This window comes from Rhopilema esculentum, chromosome 14, assembly GCF_057945365.1.
Source record: "Rhopilema esculentum isolate cy_ngs chromosome 14, ASM5794536v1, whole genome shotgun sequence".
Classification (NCBI taxonomy): Eukaryota; Metazoa; Cnidaria; class Scyphozoa; order Rhizostomeae; family Rhizostomatidae; genus Rhopilema; species Rhopilema esculentum.
In genome coordinates, this window is record NC_142828.1 from 7,172,036 (window position 1) to 7,195,826 (window position 23,791).

The 23,791-nt window shown below is 37.1% G+C and overlaps 1 protein-coding gene across 1 annotated transcript; it reads right to left on the reverse strand.

The window, feature by feature from the left end:
• Window positions 1–12,092: 12,092 nt before the first annotated feature.
• LOC135696154 (uncharacterized) lies at window positions 12,093–22,052 on the reverse strand. Its single transcript, XM_065215438.2, has 2 exons — window positions 15,124–22,052; window positions 12,093–13,245 (listed from the first exon to the last, which is right to left on the reverse strand). Exons 1-2 carry the CDS (start codon window positions 15,647–15,649, stop codon window positions 12,896–12,898), a joined length of 876 nt encoding a protein of 291 aa, XP_065071510.1. The 5' UTR covers window positions 15,650–22,052; the 3' UTR covers window positions 12,093–12,895.
• Between the last annotated feature and the right edge of the window lie 1,739 nt (window positions 22,053–23,791).

The window sequence follows — 23,791 nt, forward strand, 5'->3', positions numbered from 1 at the left end:
AAAATACCGTTTTCCCAAAAACTTTTCAACCTGCAGTGGTACCATTACCTACTTTAAAGCCATTTACAAGATTTATAAACTGGTGGGATTGGTTTTGAAATTTTAAACCAATTTATAAAGGTTATCCACTGGTGGGATTAGATTTGAAATTGGGCACAGTCCTGACGTCATAGCGAGGTCACGATTTGCCTTTCTTCAAAAAAATTCAAAATTTGTAACATTTAGCAGAAAGTAGAGTTAGAAAACCAGATAGATGGAACAAAACTTCGATCCACTTGGCAAAAAGGGAAAATGGTACAAATTTGATTTTGCACATGTCATTTGTCCCTTATCTTATCAGGCTAATCATTGACTATACAGAGATTTTTGCTAAGAGTCGACCCCAGTAATAACACAAAGTGTAACTACATTCAAATTTAAAACATTTATATACTGCTTATATACTGTTATAAAACATTAAACATCTTGGGAGACCTTTGAGAATAAAAGAGAGATCTTTATTGACGAAATAATTGAAATCTATCTTAAGAGCTTTTGAATTTAAGCCAAATCACCTGACAGAGCATAATGAAATGCTTCTTAATGCCCAAAAACGATTGAACATGATACGAACTTGCTGAAATATAGACACACGAGCAAAGGCTCTTTCTCCATAAAAGCAAATAACTTGAAAACAGTGCCGAAGAACATATAAAAAGGAGAACAAGGGTCTACGTCGGTCCTGAGACTCATTTTCGTTTTTTTCAGTTTCATACGTATTTATCAACCAATCCCAATCGACTATTTAACTTTACAAACATGTTTTCCTAAAAGTGCTGGGAAGAAAAAAATCAACAACATAATGCTAATTAAAATTTATTACGCACTATTCTGCTCTTTCTAGGCTTCGTCTGCAGGGTAAATGCTAGTGTAACAGGTAGTCCTTAAGTTTCTTTTATGTTCAGAAACTGTTGTGTTATTCGTTACAGACAAAGGTATCTCATTCCGCATATTTCATTCCACCGTTTCGCACCGGAAAAGGTACTCTTTATAGAAGTTCAATATTTGGTTTTGGGATATCATGCCAGTTTCTTGTAGCAAAGTTAGAAATTTGTGACATTGTGATGAAATTTTCTTGGAGAATGTTGAGATTTCAGTTATGCATCGTTTTATAATTCATTACAGCCGGATCGTTTATATAATATATATAATAATAATCCACCATATTTAAACAGGATAGCCTTTTCAGTAAAGATAATACTGCTATCACTAAGGGTCCTGTTAAAATAAAAGTTTGTAAAGTAAAAGGTTCAAAATTATAAGAGATTGAAGTTAAAGCTTAAAAAAATTTAAAAGGTTAAAAAGTTACACTAAAGAAGTTAAAAAAGTTACACTAGAAATCTAGGTTTGTGTCCTTGCTGGTTGCTTTAAATCTCAATATCAATATCAGTTTCTTACAAGGTTAGATACAGAGAGCCAGTCCACACCCAATCGTCTTTTAGTCGGGAACTTTCAATCAGAAAACTGCATCTGCCTTAGCTAGTGCCTGGCATCGATACCATAGAACAAGCATTCGAAAGCAACGTTTTTAACTTGTTAATACTGTCTTGATGTAGAGTTTTTGATGTGGGGTTTCTGGTCTTCAAATTTCAGTTAGTTCAATCTTGTTTGTTTTAATTCAAAATCGCCTAGCTAGGAGCCATCAATTAAGAAATTTGCAATGAACCAAGCAGTTTGGTAAGCCTGTTTTACCTGTATTTTGAAGGGACTTGAGATCAGAGGTACAGTCATTCGCTTACGAGTTTTGCAACGAGATAAAAAAGAAAATGTTAGGTATAGGCTTGGTTGATTATTTCATGTTGAAAAGTAGTGTCAGCATTTCATTTTGTCGAGCCTTTATTGTGTTTTGTCCAGCTCCCTTTGAGATCCCCGGATCCCTTTTTCTTGTTCATTAATAAAAGTTATGTCCATCGACGTTCTTGCCAGAATCAATACCCATAGATAAAATGACTTTTAGAGCATTTGCATTGTCAACAATGGACCTCTTTCGTATTATTTCGCTTTCTGAAATAGTTTCGTATTGTTTTTGTTCCTTACAAACTATTCCTATGTAGCCTGATTCCTCAGGGCCTCGAAATTTTTCGCTACGCCACTGCTATTCATATGCACGCGTATGATCCAGCGTAGCAATACATTTACGGTTTCCTGTGACTGCAAAATAGATTGGTTTCGTTTCTCTAAAAGGGTTCTTAAAAAGAGATCAAGAGGCATTTTGGGGTAGAAGCTGGGATTCAGTTTATTTGGGGTATTTCCAGGGGCGCAGTGGCTGGGGGGGCAGGGGGGGCAGCCGCCCCCCCTGGCAAAAAATTTGTCGGATTGTCGGAAAATCCAACGTTTGTCGGAAAATTTGAAATATTAGACAAAATGTAAGGTTTTCATCGATCCTGTCCAAAAGGTCGCATATTTTTTTAACCTGTCGTAAAATAGGGCATGCTCAACCCTTCTTACTTATTTTCATTAGAGTATTTATTGGAATCATCGCATTGCTGAAATTTGAAAGGAAATTAACGCTCTGGTCTCAGTTATTTTATAAACTCCCATTTCCGACAGTTAAAATTCAACTCAGTTCATTTCGAAATGAATTCGCTGGTGTTGTAGAAGACGCAAAAAGTTATTATTTTCGCCATGACTTAGAAGAGGAAAATTTTGTCGAGCGACGAATACGCAGAAAGAAAAAGATGCCAGGGGAAAATTGCATAGATGAATTAGAGGGAAATAGGGAATCCGTATATCATCGTGATAGTGGATACAGCTATCAGCTCAATGAATACAATATTTACGTCTCATAAGGCAATTTTGACAGATTTTGCCTTGCTCAACCCTGAATGTTTTCAGAAAACAATTGAAAGGCAGTTGTGTGCAGTGTAATTCAAAAAGGTTGCGAAGAATTACGGCCTGGATGACGAAAAATTAAGAGATGAGGACAGCTCGTTCGCCAATAATTACCGTAAATTTTGGAAAGTTAGAGAAAAGAGCAACCCTCTCCCGGCTGCAGAAGAAAGAGAAAACTTTTCAGTTCCATTCAGTTCTTCAGTTGATGATAAGTATAACCTGCAAAGTGCCTTTCCACAGCTGGTCCTTCTTTACAAGGTTCTCTTCACTTTGCCAATAGGTTCAACAAACTATGAAAGAGCTTTTTCAAAGCTGAGGATTGTAAAAAAATCGGCTACGGTCAACGATGGGACAAGACCGCCTTTCCTCTCTGATAACAATCAACGTCGAAAGTGATATTTTACAGTCGATAGACTATGGTGACATCATCGATTTGTATGCTGCCACACCTCTTTTGAGAAAGATGCTGCTTGAGTAACAGTTTATATAGATTCAGTTAAAAGAAAAATATTCTTTTGGAGGCGTTATATCTATTTAAGGTTTAGCATAAATAAATGCAAAGTAATTATGATGCGATTTAAAACTTGCCAAAAAAACTTTTTGCTATAAACAGCTATAAACACTGACTTGACAGTTTATTGTCTAGTATAGCGAGAAGACTTGTAGGGTGTAAATTTATAACTAGTTGCAGTTTTGTTCATAGCGATTTATATTTGATAAGTTTTGTTAGAATAAAGGCTATTGTTGAACTTGAAGGTGTATAACGAACGATCCATTCGTTAACGATTTCGAGATCCATTCGTGATATTGTAGTATCAAGTGTTGCAGTATATGCAGCAAGGGTAATCTTCAAGGAATGTATTGAGAAAAAATTTGTCGGAAAAATCATAGTTTTATCGGAAAATTTTCCGCTTTGCCCACCCAAAAAGTTAACTCCCACTGCGCCCCTGGGTATTTCGACCATGCTGATTACGAATTTGGTATATCCCAAGCGAAATTCGCTAATTTAAAGGCTTAATTTGCATATTCAAAATGGCTGCCGGTCAGAAAACTTCAAGGTATAATCAAGGGACCCTCCGGACTGCATAAGGTTCTGGCAAGTGGTAGAATTGATAGTATTTGCTAGCCTGATGCTCTTTCACGCTAGTTCGTTCATCTTGCTGCAGTTTAACAAAACTTATCTCTTTTTTGGAGCCAAATCCCTGTATTTAAAATGGTCGCCTATTCAAAATTTTACTTCGCGATTCAATAGCCGAAGCAATTTCTACCATGTAAAAGGAAGAGTTCATCCTTTTAGCAGCCAACAAGACCATCAATGAGCATTCAAAAATAAATATTAATTCTTAATACCAAGATTTCAAGATGATCACCATGATCACTAAAATTATGCGCGATGGGGCATCATCTACATAGCCGGGATGAAACAGCTTCCAGACGAACTCAAAGAAGAGTTTGCAAAGGGGAATTCTGTTGCAAAGTGCTCAGCAAGAAAATTTAGCGAGGTCGACCCGGATCATGCGCAGGAGTGGCTGAATGGTACGGGAAAGCGAGCCGGGGGCAAAGTAGGAATTACGAAAACATCATCGACCTTGTTGAGATGAAGCCTTTCGTTCAACCTGAGGTCACACTTGGCAGAAACAACCCGTAAAATGTATGGCCTGTTAGCGGATAAAACGATCTCTGTTGAATCCTTCCCATCCAAGATAAAAAGAGACAACGTCGATGAAGATTCCTTGCTTGCCACCTTTGAGAGATTCAAAATATTTACAATAGATACTGCAGAATATAGCAACTAAAGACCTGGCAAGTAATGAAATTCAAGAATCTTTGTTGCATGCAGCCAATCTTGGTCAGGAACAAATTTTAAGCTTTTTCACGCAAAGACTGACACCGTCTGGCACAGAGCCCATAATATCATTCAACGAACTATTAAAAAGATAGAGACATTTACCTTTCAAAGCCTATATGAAGTTCCAAGCAGACGGTTTTTAAAGCCGACCGAAATATCCTCATGCGGTTGATCACTGCTTATGAAGGCGGCCGTGAAATTGATCTTAAGAGTGTGCTTTCTCATGAATTGATGCCAGTTCCTCTATCTCTCACTGAAATGAACGGTTCTCTTCGGACTGGAAGCAAGTCTGTCCTTATCGACAAGCTAACGGATAGCATCAATTGTCCAGAGAGTATCGATCTTCATAGAAAAACAGCGTGCTTAATCATCAGTGGTCAGGGTCTAGTGGTGTTATTAGGCTAACCAAACGGTTGCTCTTCGTTTCGTGATTTAGCAGACACCTTTGTTCAAGCAGTGCTTCAAACGGGTAAACGCTAACAGAGAATCGAAGTTGTTGACAGCTATAGACAACTATCAATCGAAGAAAGTACCAGACTAAGGCGGACAATAACTAGCCGGCCTAGTCGCCGAGTTATAAAGAGCGGTTTGGTACCTCTTTCAAAGTGCTGGTCAGACTTCTTGGCATTGCCAGAAAACAAAGCAGATCTTGCACAATTGCTGTCAGAAGAGTTGCTTCGCCAAGCACCTGAAGATAAAGAAGTTGTTACAGCAGGTGGATTTATCAATGAATTGCTTGCCCAGTCATCGAAATACTACACTGATACCTTGTCTTTGAGTGCAGACCATAAAGAAGCAGACACCAGACTTGTCCTTCATGCTATCAACGCCACCTGCAATACAGTAGTAGTTGCTACTAGAGAAACATATGTGCTCATCATTCTGGTGTCCCACTGTGAACGAATGCGATGCAATGATCTTTGGATGATGTCCAGAACGCCAAAGAAGAGAAGAATTATTCCAGTCAAAGAGATTCTTCACGCCTTGCCAGAGGGATCTGTTCGAGCACTCATCCCCTTTCACACTCGTACTGGATGTGATACAACTTCGTACTTGTCTGGGCATATAAAGGCATCTGCATGGAAAGAGTCGCATAAACTCTTGTAAAACATGGGAGAAGGAGGTATTAACAAAAGAGTTGTGCGGAAAGCAGAACAATTTCTTTGCCACGTTTATGATGCAGGTCACATCACTTCCACAAATGAAGCCCGACGCGTTCTATTTTTCAAGAAAATAAAACCTAAGGCATTGCCTCCAACAATCGAAGCAATGATATGGAAACAAGCTGGGTCACCGCATCAAGACTTACCATCACCTACAGATTTCGGATGGGACCTTTCGGAAGATCGATTAAAGCCAATTCTGATGACAGCAGAAGCCATCCCTACTGCTTCTCTGGAGATGATCTTTTGTGGATGTAACACACGATGCAGAAACAAACGCTGTAGAAAGGCAAATCTACCGTGCACAGCTTTATGCGAAAGTGCTACAGAAGATGACACCTGTCTGAACGATGAGCATTGATCTACTACACCAACTCATATGTAAAAGAATTTTCAATAAAATCTCATATAGCTTAGTTTGCTTTAAGATTTAGATCAGACATTTCTACAAATCCTAATGTAGGGTCAAGCTTCACACTGCAGTATCAACATTACAAGAATTCTCAAGAATTCTTGACAAGTGTGGAAGAATTTGAAAATTAGCAATGAAGCTTGAAGTGAAACTACAACTGTTCTTTTCTCAAGAATTCTCAAGAATTATTAGTCAGAAGAAAGTGATAATTTGTGCAAGGCCTGTAATGTAGCAAGTTGTATGGCATATGCAGCAAAGCTGAAATCAACGAATTAAACTGACCTATAATTGAATAGATTCCAGCTTGGACACACGTTAGAGACCTTTACAAAGATGCAGCATAGTAGCATTGGATGTGCAAACAGAACGTGTTCAGCCACTTGAATATTCAATGTTGATATTTCACCTGATTACTACTTTGAAGAAATTTTCATTCGAAAAAATGTCATAGATAAACTTGTCGTTAGTTCGAAATATGAAGAGCTGAAAGTTTGTCATTTCTCCTAAAATATAATGTGCTGAATAAAACTGGAAGAATTTCTTCAAGATGGAAGACACCGATCAGCTAGAAAACTAAATAAGTGAATTCAATTTTTGCCGGAGGATCATAGATCATCGACAATGCCACCATTTGACTGATTTCGAAGAGAACTTTCAAATGTTGCATGACCTTTTTCATTTTATGACGTTAATCAAATTTATGACGTCATGCAAATCACAGAAAATGTCATAGATAAACTTTACTGGCCAAAATTGGTTCTCTTTATCTTCAAAAGTAAATTGAAGACATTTTGAAGTATTTGCACAAGTAATTAGGGTTTAAATATAACAATGGCAAACTGGTATACATAAATGATGAATAAGTGATATAGATAATAAGCTTAGATGGAAGTTATACCTCTGATTTTTGCTTTATGGTGCATTTTAATATATTCTAGAGGCATTATAAAAGGGCTTAATAATCAAAACTGAGATATTGCCAATAGTTAGCGAATTCTCCCATTTTCTTCAATTATGACATCATAATGGTGTCATGGATGCAATGGAAAATTTAAAAATGCCTCTTGTGTAGATCATGTTGCTGTACAACATTTTACCACGTTCTGTCCTCATAATAGCAATATTGATGAATATCCTAGTCGAATGCAGTGCCATGGGTTTTCTTGGCAGGATTTCAAAGATTTCGACTGGCAGCCATTTTGATATGCAAATTAAGCCATCAAATGAGCGAATTTCGCTTGGGATCAACTAAATTCGTAATTAGCATGGTCGAAATACCCAAAATCAACTAGATCCTAGCTTCTAATAAAAAATGCCCCTTGTTTTTTTATTTCTTGGAATTGGAACCAGTCTAAAAGTTTGAAGGCGAGCAGCTCGTGATCTTCAAAACCAATTTCACCCAGTGACATACGATAGCTGCATTCAAAACTAGGATTTGAAGTAAGCTAGGATTGATCCCAAATACTGTCCTATTTTTAAATATTAGAATCGTTTTGCTAACCAGAAAGATCGTATAAAAATGATATACAATCTGCTCCTGACAAAAATGTCTAGACATAGTTAAACTTGTGGCCAAAACCTTTTAACTAAATAGCATGATGAAAACAGCGAAGATGAAAAGACTGGAATGTTTCTTTTCTGCTTTCATTCCGTCTTTTCAACATTTTCTTCTTTGAGACTCGTGTTAATAAACGCGAGAAATAAAGAGGCAGATATGTATATAGCCTCAGGGGCGGTACCACAGGATGGACTGGGGTGAGCATGACCACCCCACCTTTTTAAGGTCGATTTCCTCATTTTTCAAAACTGAATTAAAAACATAAAGGGTGAGGATGTAAGTTTTCTTCTCTGAGATCTTAACTTGTTTTCATTTTGATAGTCAGTTACGGTTCTTTCCAGACCTTAGCTGACATAGAGAAGGGTGTGTTGGATCATCGGGTCGGAAATAAGGAGAAATTATAATTATGTTTTGTAAAACAGAGCCTTATCTTGCTAAAAAGTTGGTTTTTAGAGTGTGGTCTTTGCCTTCCTTCCTTGTTAAAGGTTTTTGGCAACACTTTTTAAGCTTCAAGAATAGTAAAGTTGCAGTCCCATCTGTCACAGCTGCATCCTGCAAAAGGGCACACAGCAAGGTAAAGATCATCAGCAATTACCCTTCAGCCTCAATGTTTATTTAACTCTTCTACTCAGTGAAATCGAATACTTCTATTGAGGGTTACAAAATTATTCAAACTTGGTTATCAGGAACGAGCAAAATTTCTCATCAGGTGTTGCACCGGTATTTTTACCACGACCCCATTGTAAGCTCCGCCCCTACATTGTTCACCCCACAATTTTGGGTCTGGCGCCGCCCCTCATAGACCTGTCCTCAATATATTGGCAATCAAAAATTATGCCTCCATGCTCATTGGCAAAATTGGGCAAGGGTGATGCATCGTTCCGTCTTGTTTATCAATGTCATTGTTTTTGTACACGTATAGTAATATTATTGGCTTTGAAAAAAGCAAACATTATGAAACACGTCACTAAAGCTTTTCGTCTGACATTCTTCAGAGTAGAAAACGTCAGAACATAGATCGAAAAGTCTACGCTAGGAAATATATATATACCCATGTGTAGATCGAATTAGGTCAGAGAGAAAAGGGATCACGACTGTTTAGGTTGCCCAATCACTCCCGCTTGCCTATTGAAAATGTTATCAATGGTGTCCTTAGCCTGCGTCACAGACCAAAAACTTAGTCTGTGACGCAGGCTATGGTGTCCTAAGGTGAAACGAACTCCTTCTGCCTACACAGTAACAGGGCCGCCGAACGCAGGTTTGAACAGGAGGAAGGGGTGTGGGAGGCAAAATGAATAAAAAGGGCACGAGCATTTATTTTTCCGTAACATTGATTGTTCCAAAAAAGGTACAGCTTTTATAGTAAAACTTAAAAATCTATGATTCGTATCTTTTTAATACGTTGCATGAACTTTTCTTTCTAATTTTTATTGTAAGTTGAGATGGTTTTTTCAAATCTGATGCTACCATCAGAAAGAGCTTGCAAAACTAAGCAAAATATTTAAAAAGAACAATGTGGTCTGACATATAAGCAAAATGTTATGGCTGTTGAAACTTTTCGTTTTGTCAAACAACTTCGTGCATGTTATAACAATAGCATGAAGTTTGGTACAAGTACACAATCCGATATGCTGAATAAGATTAAATTCATATCAAGCTTCAAAAATGCCCCCAAAAGCTATTTGTAGACTCGGGTACTGGTACTCAGTTCTCATTTAGGTATAGCGCTACAACGTTTTAACTTTGCAAGCAATAAAACTGATATTTTTTTCTGGCGTCATTTGACGTACTGAATAAAATGAGATGCAAAACAGCTTTAAAAGCAATTTTTAGGCTACCGTACTTGTACCCAGTCCTATATTGAAAAATATGCTTATTCCCTTTGAGAGTTTATGTGTTGATGCTCAGCAATATCCTACACATTTCTTTTTAATTTTCATGGATTATAAGTGTTTCTTATTAAAGCTTACCTAAAAAGACTTGGCAAACTACTCACAGCTCAACTGGCAAAAAACAAACAACGATGTCTCATCAGGGGCGACCGGGAGGGTGCGGGGGGTGTCATACCCCCTTAATAGTATCTCAATAGGAAATTTCAGGTAAAATCCGCTCGGTGGAAGAAACGCTTTAGGTATTTCAGAGACCTTCATGTCATAAAATCAGTAAAGGATCAAGCAAAGGTAGTTGCTCCGTTGGTTAAATATGATATTCCTTGATATGAATGAAGGTAAACAAACTAATGATTTGAAGATTTGAAGATTGCTTGTTGGCAATAAATCCAAAAATCCAGGCCCTCTTTAGGTAAATTTTTGCCTTGTGTCCATTTCTCCTAAAGTTTCACAGTAGAAGCGTCAACTGCAATTCACTGTAAGGTCCAGATTTTTCTTAACATTCAAAAGGTATGCTAAGATGGAGAGAGGGATTTAAATTTAGAAGTAACTGACAACCTGGTATTTTTCAAGACCACGGCGAAACTGTTGTTCTTATCTGCTGTAAAAATTGTTTGCAAAAAAAATGATAATTTTCAATAGGATTAGGAGGATTGCTTTAGTAAGATTTGGCATAGGAGGACAATATCCTGGCACAGTTCTAAGGAACCTCTGGCCTGCGATGCCGACAACATTTGAATATGCATTCTTTACTCTTTCGTAATGGCTTGCGAAGAGTGGCAAGGTCTGCCATGTTCCTTGGCTTGATACAACAAAATCCCGTCTAGCACAAAGAGTCACTTTCGAGGACTGGGGCACAAGCTGCTAAAGAAAGTTCGATGGAAATCCAATTGTTTTAAAGTTTTTTTCGAAATCTTGGCCTCGACTACAGGGGGACTTGTAGCCTTTGTGCAGACCTTTGTGCGACTACAGGGGGACTTGTATCATTGTATCAATTCGCTCTACAGACCGCAGTGGCGACGCCAGCTACTGAAAAGTGGGAATGTAATGGGCTTGGCAAGTGATGAACAACGCCCTATTTGCCTTGTTTCAGTATCAGATTTGTTTTCCTTAGGAAATACGATCTACCCCTACCTACCTACGTCTTTTTGGAAGAATTATGTAGGCTGTGTCTTGACAAAAGTGAAGGGGGAGGGGGAGAAGGTATTGGCGCCACCACTGGCCTGGCGAGTCCACTCTCATTAATTAAGTGGTGTACACGGGCTCATGCGAAAAAAGACCTCTTTTCTCTGATTTATATATGAACTTTTTATGCCCTTTTAGCTGAGATACAAATACTAATAATAATAGACATCGTACAAAAACAAAGTGAACAGGAGTGCCTGCTCTTCTACACTATGACTCTGTCACACTATTTTGTCTAGAATGGTGACATATGAAAAAGAAACATCCTGTAAAACGAAACTGCCCACATTTCTATTATATGTTGCAAATGGACTTTGTAAATACCAAAATCTTTTCTTCCAAATATTTGATTTTATGTATAAAATACTGTGATATTGTCAGCAAAGAGGAATCTTGGCGCCTAGACTAGTTTTTAAAAAAACACCCTATTTCAGTGAAGTTCCCAAATTCCAAAAAGTACCTCTTTCTCTCAGTTTCATTTTTCTAGGTTTGACAAAAAGAACCACCTCCTTCTCAGAGTAAATTTGGATGAGCTAGGGTGAGTGAGACAAGCTGTGGAGTGGGCGACTAATTACTTATTAAAATTGTCTGTTCAGTGATGACCAGTAGTTGAAGGAGCAAAATTATAAAAGGTGTTCATACGTGATAAAAAATTGATCGTTCAACCAATTGAGTTCACCCGTAATTATGCCTGCCCTATTTTTTATTCCCATAAAAGTTTACATACAATATGCAAAGGTTACCAGATGATGCCGCAGGGAGCAGGGAAATACATTTATCATAACGATTCACAACTGAACATAAATCTATATATGAAAAATAACATATAACGTATAGCAGTTACAGAAAATGACAAAAAACAGTTGGAAGAAAACACACATCCACAAGTAAGGAGATTCTCAAAAACAACTTATCGAAATCGTTCTGAGGCACGAATGAAGGCATACAAATGTGGGTTTTTGCACATCATTTGTACTTTATGCATCCCTAAACTATTATCAAATAAAAAAACTTGAAAAAACGTGGTTCCAAAACAAGTCGCTTGTACAACATGAACTATAGGTGAATTTTTATGCTGTATTGATCTACCGGCCTACTCCTTGAGTCGAACATATAACTGAAACATTTATAAAAATATAGGAAGATAGAAAGAAATACACATTCGTAACTATTAGAGATTTCAACTCAATTTCGGACAAATTAACGCTACTTTAAATAGATATTTTTCATAAATACATAGTACAGAAGTTTCTAACATCAAACTTTAATTTAGAGTTAGTCTAATATAAAATATGAAACCAGCTCATATAAAATAAACTTACAAAATTTACACAGTAAATCACATCGCTGGAATATTCAACTTTTTTACAGAACTGACCTTTACATATAGAAGCTTTCACTGCATCACAAAACATAGGAAATTAGTAGGAATTACTAAGGAGATGATATGTAATGCTCGCATAATCAAGGGGATATAGCGAAATGGCCTGCAAAAAGGTATGAAATCACCATTTTCTTAGAAGAGAAACGTTTTAAGAAAGAATGTTTTTTGGTCGCCTCCAATAACGTTTTTGGTTCTTTTCGGGAACCTTATAGGTTGAAATTTTGGCAAAACTAGTGTAGCATAACTACACTAAGGAAATCAGGCGACGTCAAGCTATTGCCTCGCAATCCCAGCAATCAATATAATGGATTCACTAGCATTAAATAACATCAAAAGGCGGTTTATCTTGCTGTTTTAATGCTCTCCGTTGCTAGAAAATTGAGATCCACAGCCCATAGCCTCTATAGCAAGTTACTTTGAGAAGGGAAGAATTCGCAAATTTGTCGAAAGCACGCGCAGATAAAGGGACTGGGAACGAAGATAGCCTGTTGTGACGACACCTATGATGAAATGTGGCCATCGTTGTGGTAGTCAGCAGCTCTCGCTGACAAAACAATCTAGATTAAATTCGGTAACAACATAATCTACATATTGATCATTGGAAAACTGTCTATTGGCGATGATTCTGTTTTTATGTCCTTTTTCTTATCATCAGCCTCAGACTTTCTTTTTCTTTCTTTAGCAGACCCACTTTCCCCGCGTTCCATTTTCTCCTGTGCTCGTCTGGTTTCTTTCTTGAACTTCATTCTCCTGTTCTGAAACCAAATCTTTATCTGCCTTTCCGTGAGATTCAGCATCTTGGCCAGTTCAGCACGACGATCTTTCTTGACGAAATGATTGTAGTGAAATTCTTTTTCCAGTTCCAAAAGTTGTTTTCTCGAGTACGTCATTCGTTTTCTCTTTGCGTCCACGTCGCGATAAAGCCAAGGGACTCCTGTCAATGGAACAGACAAGCCAGTTAGGAAAGAAATCACTTTTAAAAAGTAATCAATTTAGCAATCACTCAATCAGACATAAAGAAAACGAAGAAGAGTGACAAATCTGTATGCAAGAGAAGAAAAAGTACACATTGTTATGTCCTTTTTTGAACAACCTGTTTTCAGAAAAAATTGCAAAACAAAAGATAGGCCTGCCCAGGCATGATCGACAGCATAATTACCTACTTCACTTAAACCTTCATGAAAGTGGGTTTCAGAATTCTGTAGTTTACGAATGTTTACGAAATAACTAGAAGAACACGGTGTTTCTTTGGCATTTCAGACAATTGCTCTGACATTTCAAACCAAAAGTATGTCTTGTCCCTGGCATTCAAAATAAGGCAGAATTCTTGAACTGCAATTAATTGTCAATCTTTTGTTCTAGCTCCCGCCCAACTTTTCCCATGCAATCTTTGGTCGCACCTGCCCAATTGAAAGCAAGGGAAACAAGCCCCGAGGCGACACCCTGACTCCGGCTGGCTTATTCATAAGAAAATTGGGTGGAGCATACAAAGATGGATGGGGCAGTGGCTACCAGATGATATTGACCTCAATGGAAATTGTCTGTGTAAGGACAAAGTGACTCCTGTATTCAAAACAGAGTTCAACCTGACCAACTGAAACAAATAATTCCCAATTCCAGTAGACTATATTTAACACTAATCAATCGGATCACTATCCAAATTCTCTATGTCCCCATACACTACATTGAAAACAAAGGCCAAAGCATAATTGTAGGGTCCATACTACAAATGTGATATTATTCGCTTTGACACAGTCTCAGATGAAAATCAGCTTTGAATTCTTGCTAAGTGCTAAATTACGCCTAAGGGGTTTCATTGAGACACCCGTGAATCGCCAAGGCAGTGATTAAAGAAAGTCAGTGTACATAATTTGATTTTAAGAATACCATTGGAGACTGCAATCTCCGCTATGTGTTCATATCTAAACATGAAATTCTTAAGTAACATTGTGTGAGTTGCGTCATTAACACCATTATGTTAACACGACGGGGAAAGCATTTAACGCTCATTCTTACAAAGTAGAAAAAGGTATTTCTAATTGTACATTTGTCTTTCGCGTGAATGAATGGGCAAATTTTACCTGGGAACGCTTCTGTGTTTTACGGGAAACATATTCCAATGTCATAAAAGCTACTTTTCAAAAAGGACAGTAAAGAAAAACAAAAAAGCAAACACAAATTGTCCGATTTTAAACTCTAAAAACCCGCCAGGAGTTAAAGTTCAAATGACTTCACTCCTACACTCCTTGTAGATGTTTCAGCAATGCATTATTTCAAGTTAAGTATCAGTAACACTGCCTGCTGGACATATAAATTCCAAGTATGCCAACAATCTCCAAGGAGATCTTGAAAAGCCAAATTTTCTTGGTTTTAAAGCTTTCAAGTAAATAGCAAATTCGAAATACTTAATAAACATGGTCGCTTCACCTGAATGGCAAAACACTAGCGAGACACGTTCAAGAGTTGGTTTGAAATAGAGATTTAGGACACCGAATATTGCAAAAGTTTGCCAAAAACAACTTTGTTTCAAGAGAAATTCCGATAGTTCTCTTATTCTATCTTGCGATAGGAAAATCCAATATCCAAGAAGGACTTTCTGACTTTTGAACTTCAAAAAAGGTCATATACACATACAAGCTGCAAAGCAAAACGTAACATAGTGTCATTTCTGAAACTTGAAACATAAAGGAATGTCCCTAGTATACCAAAAATTCAGAGACGACTAAGGTTAGCGGTCATGCACTAGACAGTTTAACAGGTTTTAAATCCTAGCAGTGCTAATAAAAGTAAGAATTAGAACTGGTTCACTTACCAGCAGCTAGCGATGCATTGTTTAATACAGGATAGCCATAGCCACTAGGGTTTGATAGTCCTTGCGCGATGTAGGTATACCCTGGGTATCCAGAACTGCCACTGCTGCCATACTGCTGCCAGGGCATGTAGTTCTGTTGCGATCCGTAAAAGTTTGAGTTATACATTAAGCTTTGCGATGTGACTTGCTGTGCTGACGATATCATCGCAGCTTCGCCAAATGCCGTTGATTGTTGCGAAAACGAACTGTCTATCGCTGTCGTAGAGCACGGTTCGGGCAAATTTAGTTCTGCTGTGGTCGGCTCGCTAAATTGCGCGTGGAAACTTTGACTGCCGTAACGATTCGCAAGAAAGTTCGACGTCGCATTTGTTTGCATCGATTGGCGTCCATTAGGAGAGAAGGAAGCCGTTGTCTCATAAGGTTGGTAAGTCGGACTTGTCTTCAGACCCGAAAGGTATGGGGAACAGTCCAAAGGCAGACCTTTCGGCAGCTCCATTTCATCAGAAGAATCGCTTAACCAAACCATGCGGACAGAAGCAGTTTTGCCTTCGGTATGAAAAACGATGTACCGTCCCACGACCCAAAACAGCAAAATTACAGAATATCAAGATAAATATAAATGGAAAATAGTCCGATTAATCTTTTTCCGGATGTAACCAAGAGAAAAATGTCTCTCCTTATTTCTTTGTCAGCGTGTCTCTGATAGTTGTATGAAAATCACTTGTGAACTCGTAAGGTCCCTGGAAGTACTGAAGTGTACAACGAGTGTACTTCGAGTTTATATATGCATCCAGCACCGGGCGTCTCACTGTAAACAAAGGCGAGTGACGCTTTGTCCTCTCGACCCTGTCCTTTGACTTTAGCTCTAACGAACTATATAGCCTGTTATGAATGAAATATTGCCTGCGCAGTCGAGCATTCAGTATTACAATAATTATATTGCGCAGTGACAACATATTCATGTGAGTCATTTGCAGCTGACCTGTCTGAACTGCCAGAAATTAATGGCCAAGGAAACCTCTCTTGAATTTGAGCACAAAGGCGAGGAAATTCCATTTAATCTCTTGCCCACCCCTTCTTTATGTTGAAATGAGCCACTATTTGTTGTGTAATTAGAGAGAGTGTGGTTGTATTGTTGGTTTATAGTGGCACATATGAGTTAAATATAAAGATTCCAATCGTCATGACTAGCCTGGCGTTGGCTGGCAATCTGGGTGGGGTGAATCCATAGTCACAGAGAGAATAATAGCTCTAGATTCGATGTTTTTCTTATTCCTTCACAGTAACATTGAGCCTTGAATTTGCAAAGACATAAAACGCCATTTCCCAAATCAAAGCGAGGGATATTTTAATCTTATATTATTCATGAATTCACACAAAAGAAGATATTTTAAATCTAAGCAAATCCAAGTAAATACACTCAAATCCTCAAGCAGAAATCGTAATCAATAAAGGGAAACATGATGAAGATAGAAAAAAAAGTGTTAATCGAATGCACATACCATAGTGTTAATCATAATTTTAGGGAAATTAACAAAATAACTGTAAGAACCAAAATGTGAAAGTAGAAAAGGTGGAAAGGCTGACAGCTTGGTAGAGATTAATGAATTCGTAAAAGAAGTTCTTGTCATTTAATTGGTGACAAAAGTCTACGATAAACGATAAAAACATGTCGCTCAAATAAAGCTTTGAATCGTGACAAGTATGCAATCCATCCAGGACGGCTTTCCTTCATCAAACTAAATAAATGATAAATAAACATTCCATATATGGTGATAAAGATGAGTAGAAAAGAAACCATGACAGAAACTGTTGAATTTCATCATATGTATCCAAAGCTTCCCTGTGAGTTTTATCAATAGCAAACATCGTTCTTATGTAAATATCTAGATGCAAAATTAATTGACCCAATTTGCCATGTAAACATGATTCGGAAAGAAAGTTTGAAAACCTTCTTCTGCTTCTGATTTTAAACTTTGCTCTTTGACACTAAAGCTATTGGCCTTTCTCTTTCCAGTGAGAGAATTTTGATTTAGTTCGAAGAGAAGAATTAACCTCATGATATGATGGATACGATATGGGTTACCCGTGTCAATGGCTGAACTTGTCTATGACGATTTTTGACCACAAAACTTCACAAAAATCTAAAGGAAAAAAGTTCAAAATTAAGTCCTAGAAAACGGTTTTAATTTGGAAATAATCTAATTTGTCGAGAACACAAAAAATAAAAGTTGGATTATTGGAAAACGTCATAGGTAAACGCGGAACTTCCTGAGCAGGATGAGTTGTGCAGCTCTCACGTAAAAGAAAAGAGGAAATTTTCCAAAGCAGGTACTAACTGTTCAACACTAAGCGCAAAATGAAGGAAATGAAGTGACCTTTTGTAGTAACAAGGGGCTATGAATTAGAAAACCTACGTGAATCTCCCAATCCTTTATATGTATTGATAAACTTACTTTTTTGCAACAAGACTGCCAGAGTGAATCTTTAGGTTATTTCATTACTTCAAACCTAGAGACATATCAAAATAATACTATAAAAGGAAGAAGACACATGTTCCGAACAAATACCAAGTGCGAGAAGAAAAGTTTTTCTTATTTTTAAAAAAGGGCTACCGGGAAGGGATTATTAGAAGTCGAAAAAGAACAACTTCAGATAAGAGTAAGTTGAGATTTTTTGTGCAGATATGTAATTTAAAACTAGATATGAGCAAACTTGGAGCATTGGTAAAAACATCATTAAAATGGATCGCAATTTATCCAGTGAACTGGCATTTTAACGACAAACAAGTAATTTCCATTTCATAGTCCAGGAAGTTTAAGATCTGGTACGCACTTCAAATTTTGAGTGCGAAATGGTTCCTGGTGGGTTGCCAACACACATTGACTCTTGGATGTTAGTATAACTCTAATATAATATATGTAAGTCGCCCAATCCCAAAATACAAAATCGTAAAGTTAAAGATTGGTTAATACTTCTATGAATGAGATTCTTGCAAAAAACAACTAGGTTCAATAAAAACAAACAAGAGCAAAGTGTGGGAAAATCTTCTTCAATATCTGTAAAAATCTGTTCAATGGCTGACGAGTAGCAACTCTATAGGTCCTGTGAAAAAACAGCTCCACTAAAGATGAGCAGCATTGTCCCTTTGGAACAGGCCTTTCGGAACACCAACGTAATAACATAATTGTGACCGGCTTTGCATACTTATGGAAATGTTACTTGTGTTACTCATGAGAGCTGAACGCACTTGAGGTGGCTTTGCTAAAAATTTTTATCGTTGACAAAAGGACAATCCAGAGACAGGAGAGACATCACAGCTCCATGGCCACTTGGCCACTGGCCGGAGAGAAAAAAATATATATTTATCATTATAGATATATATTTAAATCATGGCAAGCTTTTGTCATTAATTGATATAAACATGTTACTTCACTATCTTAAAAATTATCTATAATTCAGAACAAGCTAAATTTCTTTAAAATGTTTTAGAAAAGTTTCATGAGTTGCAAGGAGAGGGGATCAAAATTAGTTGAGTATCCCAAATATCCTGACCACGCCCATTTCAATTCCATTAAAAACAAGGGAGGTTATATAGTAAGGATTTCATGGTCAGGTAAAAGTTGACAACTTTACTGGACTCTGGTTCAATTATTTGAATTTAATTTAGGCAACGATCAAATAAAAAACCCAACTCAACTAAATATAAGTAACGTTGATTATCTTAGTTTAATTGGAAATTTCAAAAACACAAGAAAATTCACTACAAAGACGCCTGAGTTCAAATCTTTGATTCTGCTTCAGAAGATAGCACGGCAATATATTTTAAGAGGGAATCTGTTTCAGGAGTCGGATTTGCCATCATCAGGAATTCAATTTGGCATACAATAAACCACAGAGCTAGCTGACATTGTTATGCGCAACAGCATCCAGAACTTCGACATTCTCCATTTATGATAAGCGATATTTTAACAAGCAAGTATAATTAGTAATTAGGCCTTCAAAAACGTAAACAAAAGATGGATTCTTGTGATATTTATATACAAATTACCTTGATAAAGAGTTGGATATGATTACTCCAACGCAAACTGTTTTGGAGTATCCATTTGGGCTTGACGACCCAATTGTCACCTTCCAGCAGAAAACAAACCCATTACTTGATTTTTACAACTTTTTACATATTAACAGTCTCGTACACTATCGAAAAACGATTCTGATAATTGCAAGAAACCTTGTTCAATTAAATTACCAACGGCGATCAAACTGATTGCCCGGATTATCGTTTTATTGTTCTTTTTCTCTCAACTCGTTTCAGGATCATAGAATGCTTGAATTTGAATTCTTGAGTGATCGGGTTTTAACATATCAACGACCATTTCATTAGAACCGTATAGCTAATGTCAATAGGACTTTAATTCAAGGACGTCGAGGAAGGGTAAATTAGAGAGAAAGGGCAAAGAAATAGATAAAAGAAGAGAGAGAAGAGAAGTAAAACTCGGGCAATGGCCGTCGGAGATATGATGAATAGAAATGGAGATAAGGAGAGAGATGAATAGAAAATCGAGGATAGGAAAGAAGACTGAAAAAGGGAAGAGAAAAAGGAAAGAAATGGTAAAGAAGAAAAAGGAAAAAAAACCAATTATACGTTGATACGAATACATAAAAGGGAAAGCACTGCGACATACCTCAGGCAGTTCAGGAAGAGATAATTTACTGCTTATTTTAAAGAAAAAACCAGAAGAGCTGCCAAAAGAGGCACATAAAAAGAGGGAATACTTTGCAAGCACCTTAACCATTTATAATGAACCCGTTGTCAAACTAGAACATCGAAACTCTTTTAGTTTTATCAAATCGTTTTGTTTCTTCAACAAGCGAATCCCCTCCCCGCAAAAACAAGGCAGAACATGATGCGATTTTTCTCGTCAAGTAAACTAATTAAGGTATGGGAGACCTCAATGGAATTTGCCATTTTTAAAATAAAAGGAAAGATCCTATCTTACACCATTACATTTTCCTAAATACTTTGTTACAAGAGTTGATTTAAATGCAGGTTTACAGATGGAAAAACATGCATTTTCAGTTACAAAATATTGATCCACGCTGTTTTTTAACTAAAAGCTACATTCGATTTCGCCTCAACATGAACCAATTCTCACGATTCGCACTTCATATATCACAATTGACACTCTGGTATTTTGTATAAAAGCAATTACAGAAAAGGTTTTGTAGCAAATATATTGTGCAAACTTTAATGACCATTTCAGAGTAACTAATGGCTCATTAACGCGATGGTCTTTTTCGCTGTAAGAATGTGGCTCGAATATTTACGAGCTAAGGTTAGGTGTGTACTATTCAATTGCAAATGTAGCAAAAAGCAACAAAGTACACGCTATCATCACACCATAGCACAATGCCCGTGCAAATTTAGGCCGTTTAATGAAGAGAATCGTGCGTAATTCCATTGCTTTTTTCAAGAAAAGCTAATGTGATAATCATTTAAGGTGTTGCTTTCGTAGCACTGTAAATTATTTGTTGTGTTTCAGTCTTGGACCTCACAACCATTCGAAAACGCCATAGCTCAAGGGTGATCTCTTTTGTTATCGAATCCTTCTTGCAATATCTGTTATCCTGGATACACCTGAAAATCTCGACTGCCTTCCTCTCAGGAAGGAGGCAATCAACTCCAAGCGCGTTATTTTGAGTCTGCTTGCAAAACGAAATTATTTATCTTTTTATGTTCTGCAAATGTGCAAAACAGGAAGGAATTTTTGAAAATCACCTCGCTGCTATTTTGGCCAAAATGAACACTCATACAATACAAGAAATTTGTAAAAAAGTGCCCCTAAACACTACGGTATTCTAAAGGCGCAAATAGTTCTGAAAAACTAAAAATCTAAACTAATTTAAATCATTGAAGCTATGTAGGGGAAGACAAACCCTTTATAAAAAACCTGAGTTTATCAAGAAATGGAATCCAGGGCAAGCTACATTTTAAGAACCGAAAAGGCAAATACAAGCTCCATTTTTAACAGGGGGATTCAATTCATAAGTATTATAAAGGTTCATATTCCTGCTTCAAATATGAGAAAGCCCTATTTATTGACAGAGAATAAGCCAAAACTGTAGAGAAGGGTCTTTTTCTATTTCAAGAATCGGAATCGATTACATATAACCTGGAGAGGTGTACCCTATGATTAAGGTCTCCTTCAAGGTTCGATGCTGTTTATTTGGATCAAGTCATGGGGATTCGAGACGAGTAAATAAATAAATCGATAGGAGAGTATTACATATATGTACTGTTGGTTCACTTTAAACAAGAAAAATAATTACTTAATGAATCCTTCTTAGCTCGTGGCCGAAAGACAACTAAAGATGCTTAATTGACTTTTGCATGGTGACTGGAAGTTGGCCAAAACTTGTTCTAATCATGTTTCCATCACATCAAGTGATTACAAATTGTATGTAGAATGGGGGCATTGTTACTCTTGTTTCAGAAGAAACAGTCCATTAGCCAACAATAGTCTTAAAATAGATCTGCCACGTCGCACGTTTTGTTAATGGATGATAAGCAAAAGTATGCGGCTAACAAAATATCTAACCATTAAAATGGTAGATTCATAACCAATATGGAGTCGTGAATAGTAATTACAGAATTAGTCAGATTTGATCACGCACTGCTTTGTCAATTTTCATGTGGAGTGGAAAGTGTCCCTACACAGCTAAGCATTCATTCTGGTCAAGGATATAGACAGTAGTATTCGATGTGTAACAAATTGAACCTTGTAACGAGATACATTTTCATAATTCGGGCAAAAGGTTCAGAGTGCAGAGAACATTGCGGTAACACGGTCAACAACCGTGATGTAGGCCAATGAAAAAAACTTGAGTGCCCCACCCAAACCCTGTCTAGTATGTATTGAATTTCTTTTAGGAAGTTTAGCAATAAGGCATTTTCCAGAGGTATGATAAAACTCTTCTGGAATCTGAATGTTTTCTCTTCGAAAATTTCTCTTCATTTAATTGAACTCCTTTTTAGACAAAGTTTCTTTAACTTGAACAAAAATTTCTTTCCTTTTAGACTTCGGCTAGTCGGACGTTTGATTGCAAGCACTATCAAAAGTAACTGACCAAAATCAAAAGGGAAAATGGGACAACAGAATGTTAGTGGAAAAAGAGGTAAAGAATTACTGGATTCACAAAAACTCCATGTTACCCTCTCGACCTCAAAAGTATGAAGAAAGCCGTCCACTAATTGCTTGTCGAAAAGTGTTTTTGAGCTATGTGTGGCTCTAGCTTTGACAAAAGGTCCTTGAAGGGTGTAGTACTCGGAAACAGCGTTTGCTTCTGCCTTTGCCTACATTGGCACCTGGGAAATGGGATTTAGGCAACTGGGGCTGGGAAAATCATTCTTGAACTGAGATAGCTATTGCATTGGGTGTTTGACCTTTCGTGCGAAACATTGCGAAGGAGATTTCAACAACGTTTTGATAGGGACCGGACAAAACCAGCAGGATAAAAATCTGTAGCCACAAAAACTTGATTTTTAAAATCACTTGAAACAAAACCCAATGCTTCTTTTTGGAATTCAAGGAGCAAAGATAAACGATAAGGTCTGTACTATTTCCTTTCCCATTCAAACTGCACATTCATAATCAACATTATCTGTGACAGAATCACACTTGAGAATTTAATCAACAAATGACAGGGTTCCTTCGCCAAACACAAGAATATTTTGCTTCTGCAAATACAAAAATCCATTTATATTTGCTATGTGAATGTTTACAAAAGAGAAGTTAAAAAATCAATTAAATTTTTCAGAATATTCTGGTCTAAAATTGGATGCACTCAATGGTGAAGATTTCTACTGTTTGAAATACTCCAAACTATGACGTTGTCTGATTAGAGCAATTCTTATAGTGCTAGATTGGCCCAGTCTCTTTTAAAACATGGTTCCATTGACGCATCCTCAAATTAACATGATATAAAGTAAGGCAAAAGGACTATTGTAACAATATTATGGACTAACAATCAATCAATGAACGAGAAGAGGAAATGAAAAAGTGGTGAGATTTTTCTGAATTTAAAAAGAAAATGGTGAGTTTTAAGATGATACATTGGATGGTCCCATCTCATTATTGAAACTGTGTTGCTTTGATGTAAAATGAGGGATTAGATAACAAATCATGCTTACTCATATGACCCACACATGTGGGTTGTAGAACTGGTAGTATTCAGGGTAAAATGAAGAGGACAAAACCAAGACAGAGAAACTGGAAGAAAGGATGCTACAGATATGATAATAATTTTGAAGGAAACAGATACCTGAAACCTGCAAGCATTAATTAACTATCACCAAATCAGAAAAATAGCCTTCGGAGATCTATAGATTTGAATGGGTTTATACAAGGTTGTGTCCTCTCGCCTTGAATATTGACAATATACACTGAAGTACTATCTAAGATACAGAAACAGGGAGTGTGAACTTAATTGGGAAAGAATAATTATTTACCGCAAAAAGGGCATGGTCAACAACGGCTGTGGACCTCCGACGGGTGGGGTGTTTTATGGTACAATAACGAGGATTTGACGACATAAATCCATAACCATATTTCAGATTATTGCAGTATACCTGCATTCAGTTTATATTGCAATGCTTTTCGTCTTTGGA

Bases quoted from the DNA above. Each gene is read 5' to 3' on its own strand.
- LOC135696154 (XM_065215438.2), bottom strand. From the start codon at position 15,649: ATGGTTTGGTTAAGCGATTCTTCTGATGAAATGGAGCTGCCGAAAGGT. The intron at 13,246-15,123 runs GTAAGTGAACCA...TTCCATTGACAG, and splicing joins CAATGCATCGCTAGCTGCTG to GAGTCCCTTGGCTTTATCGC.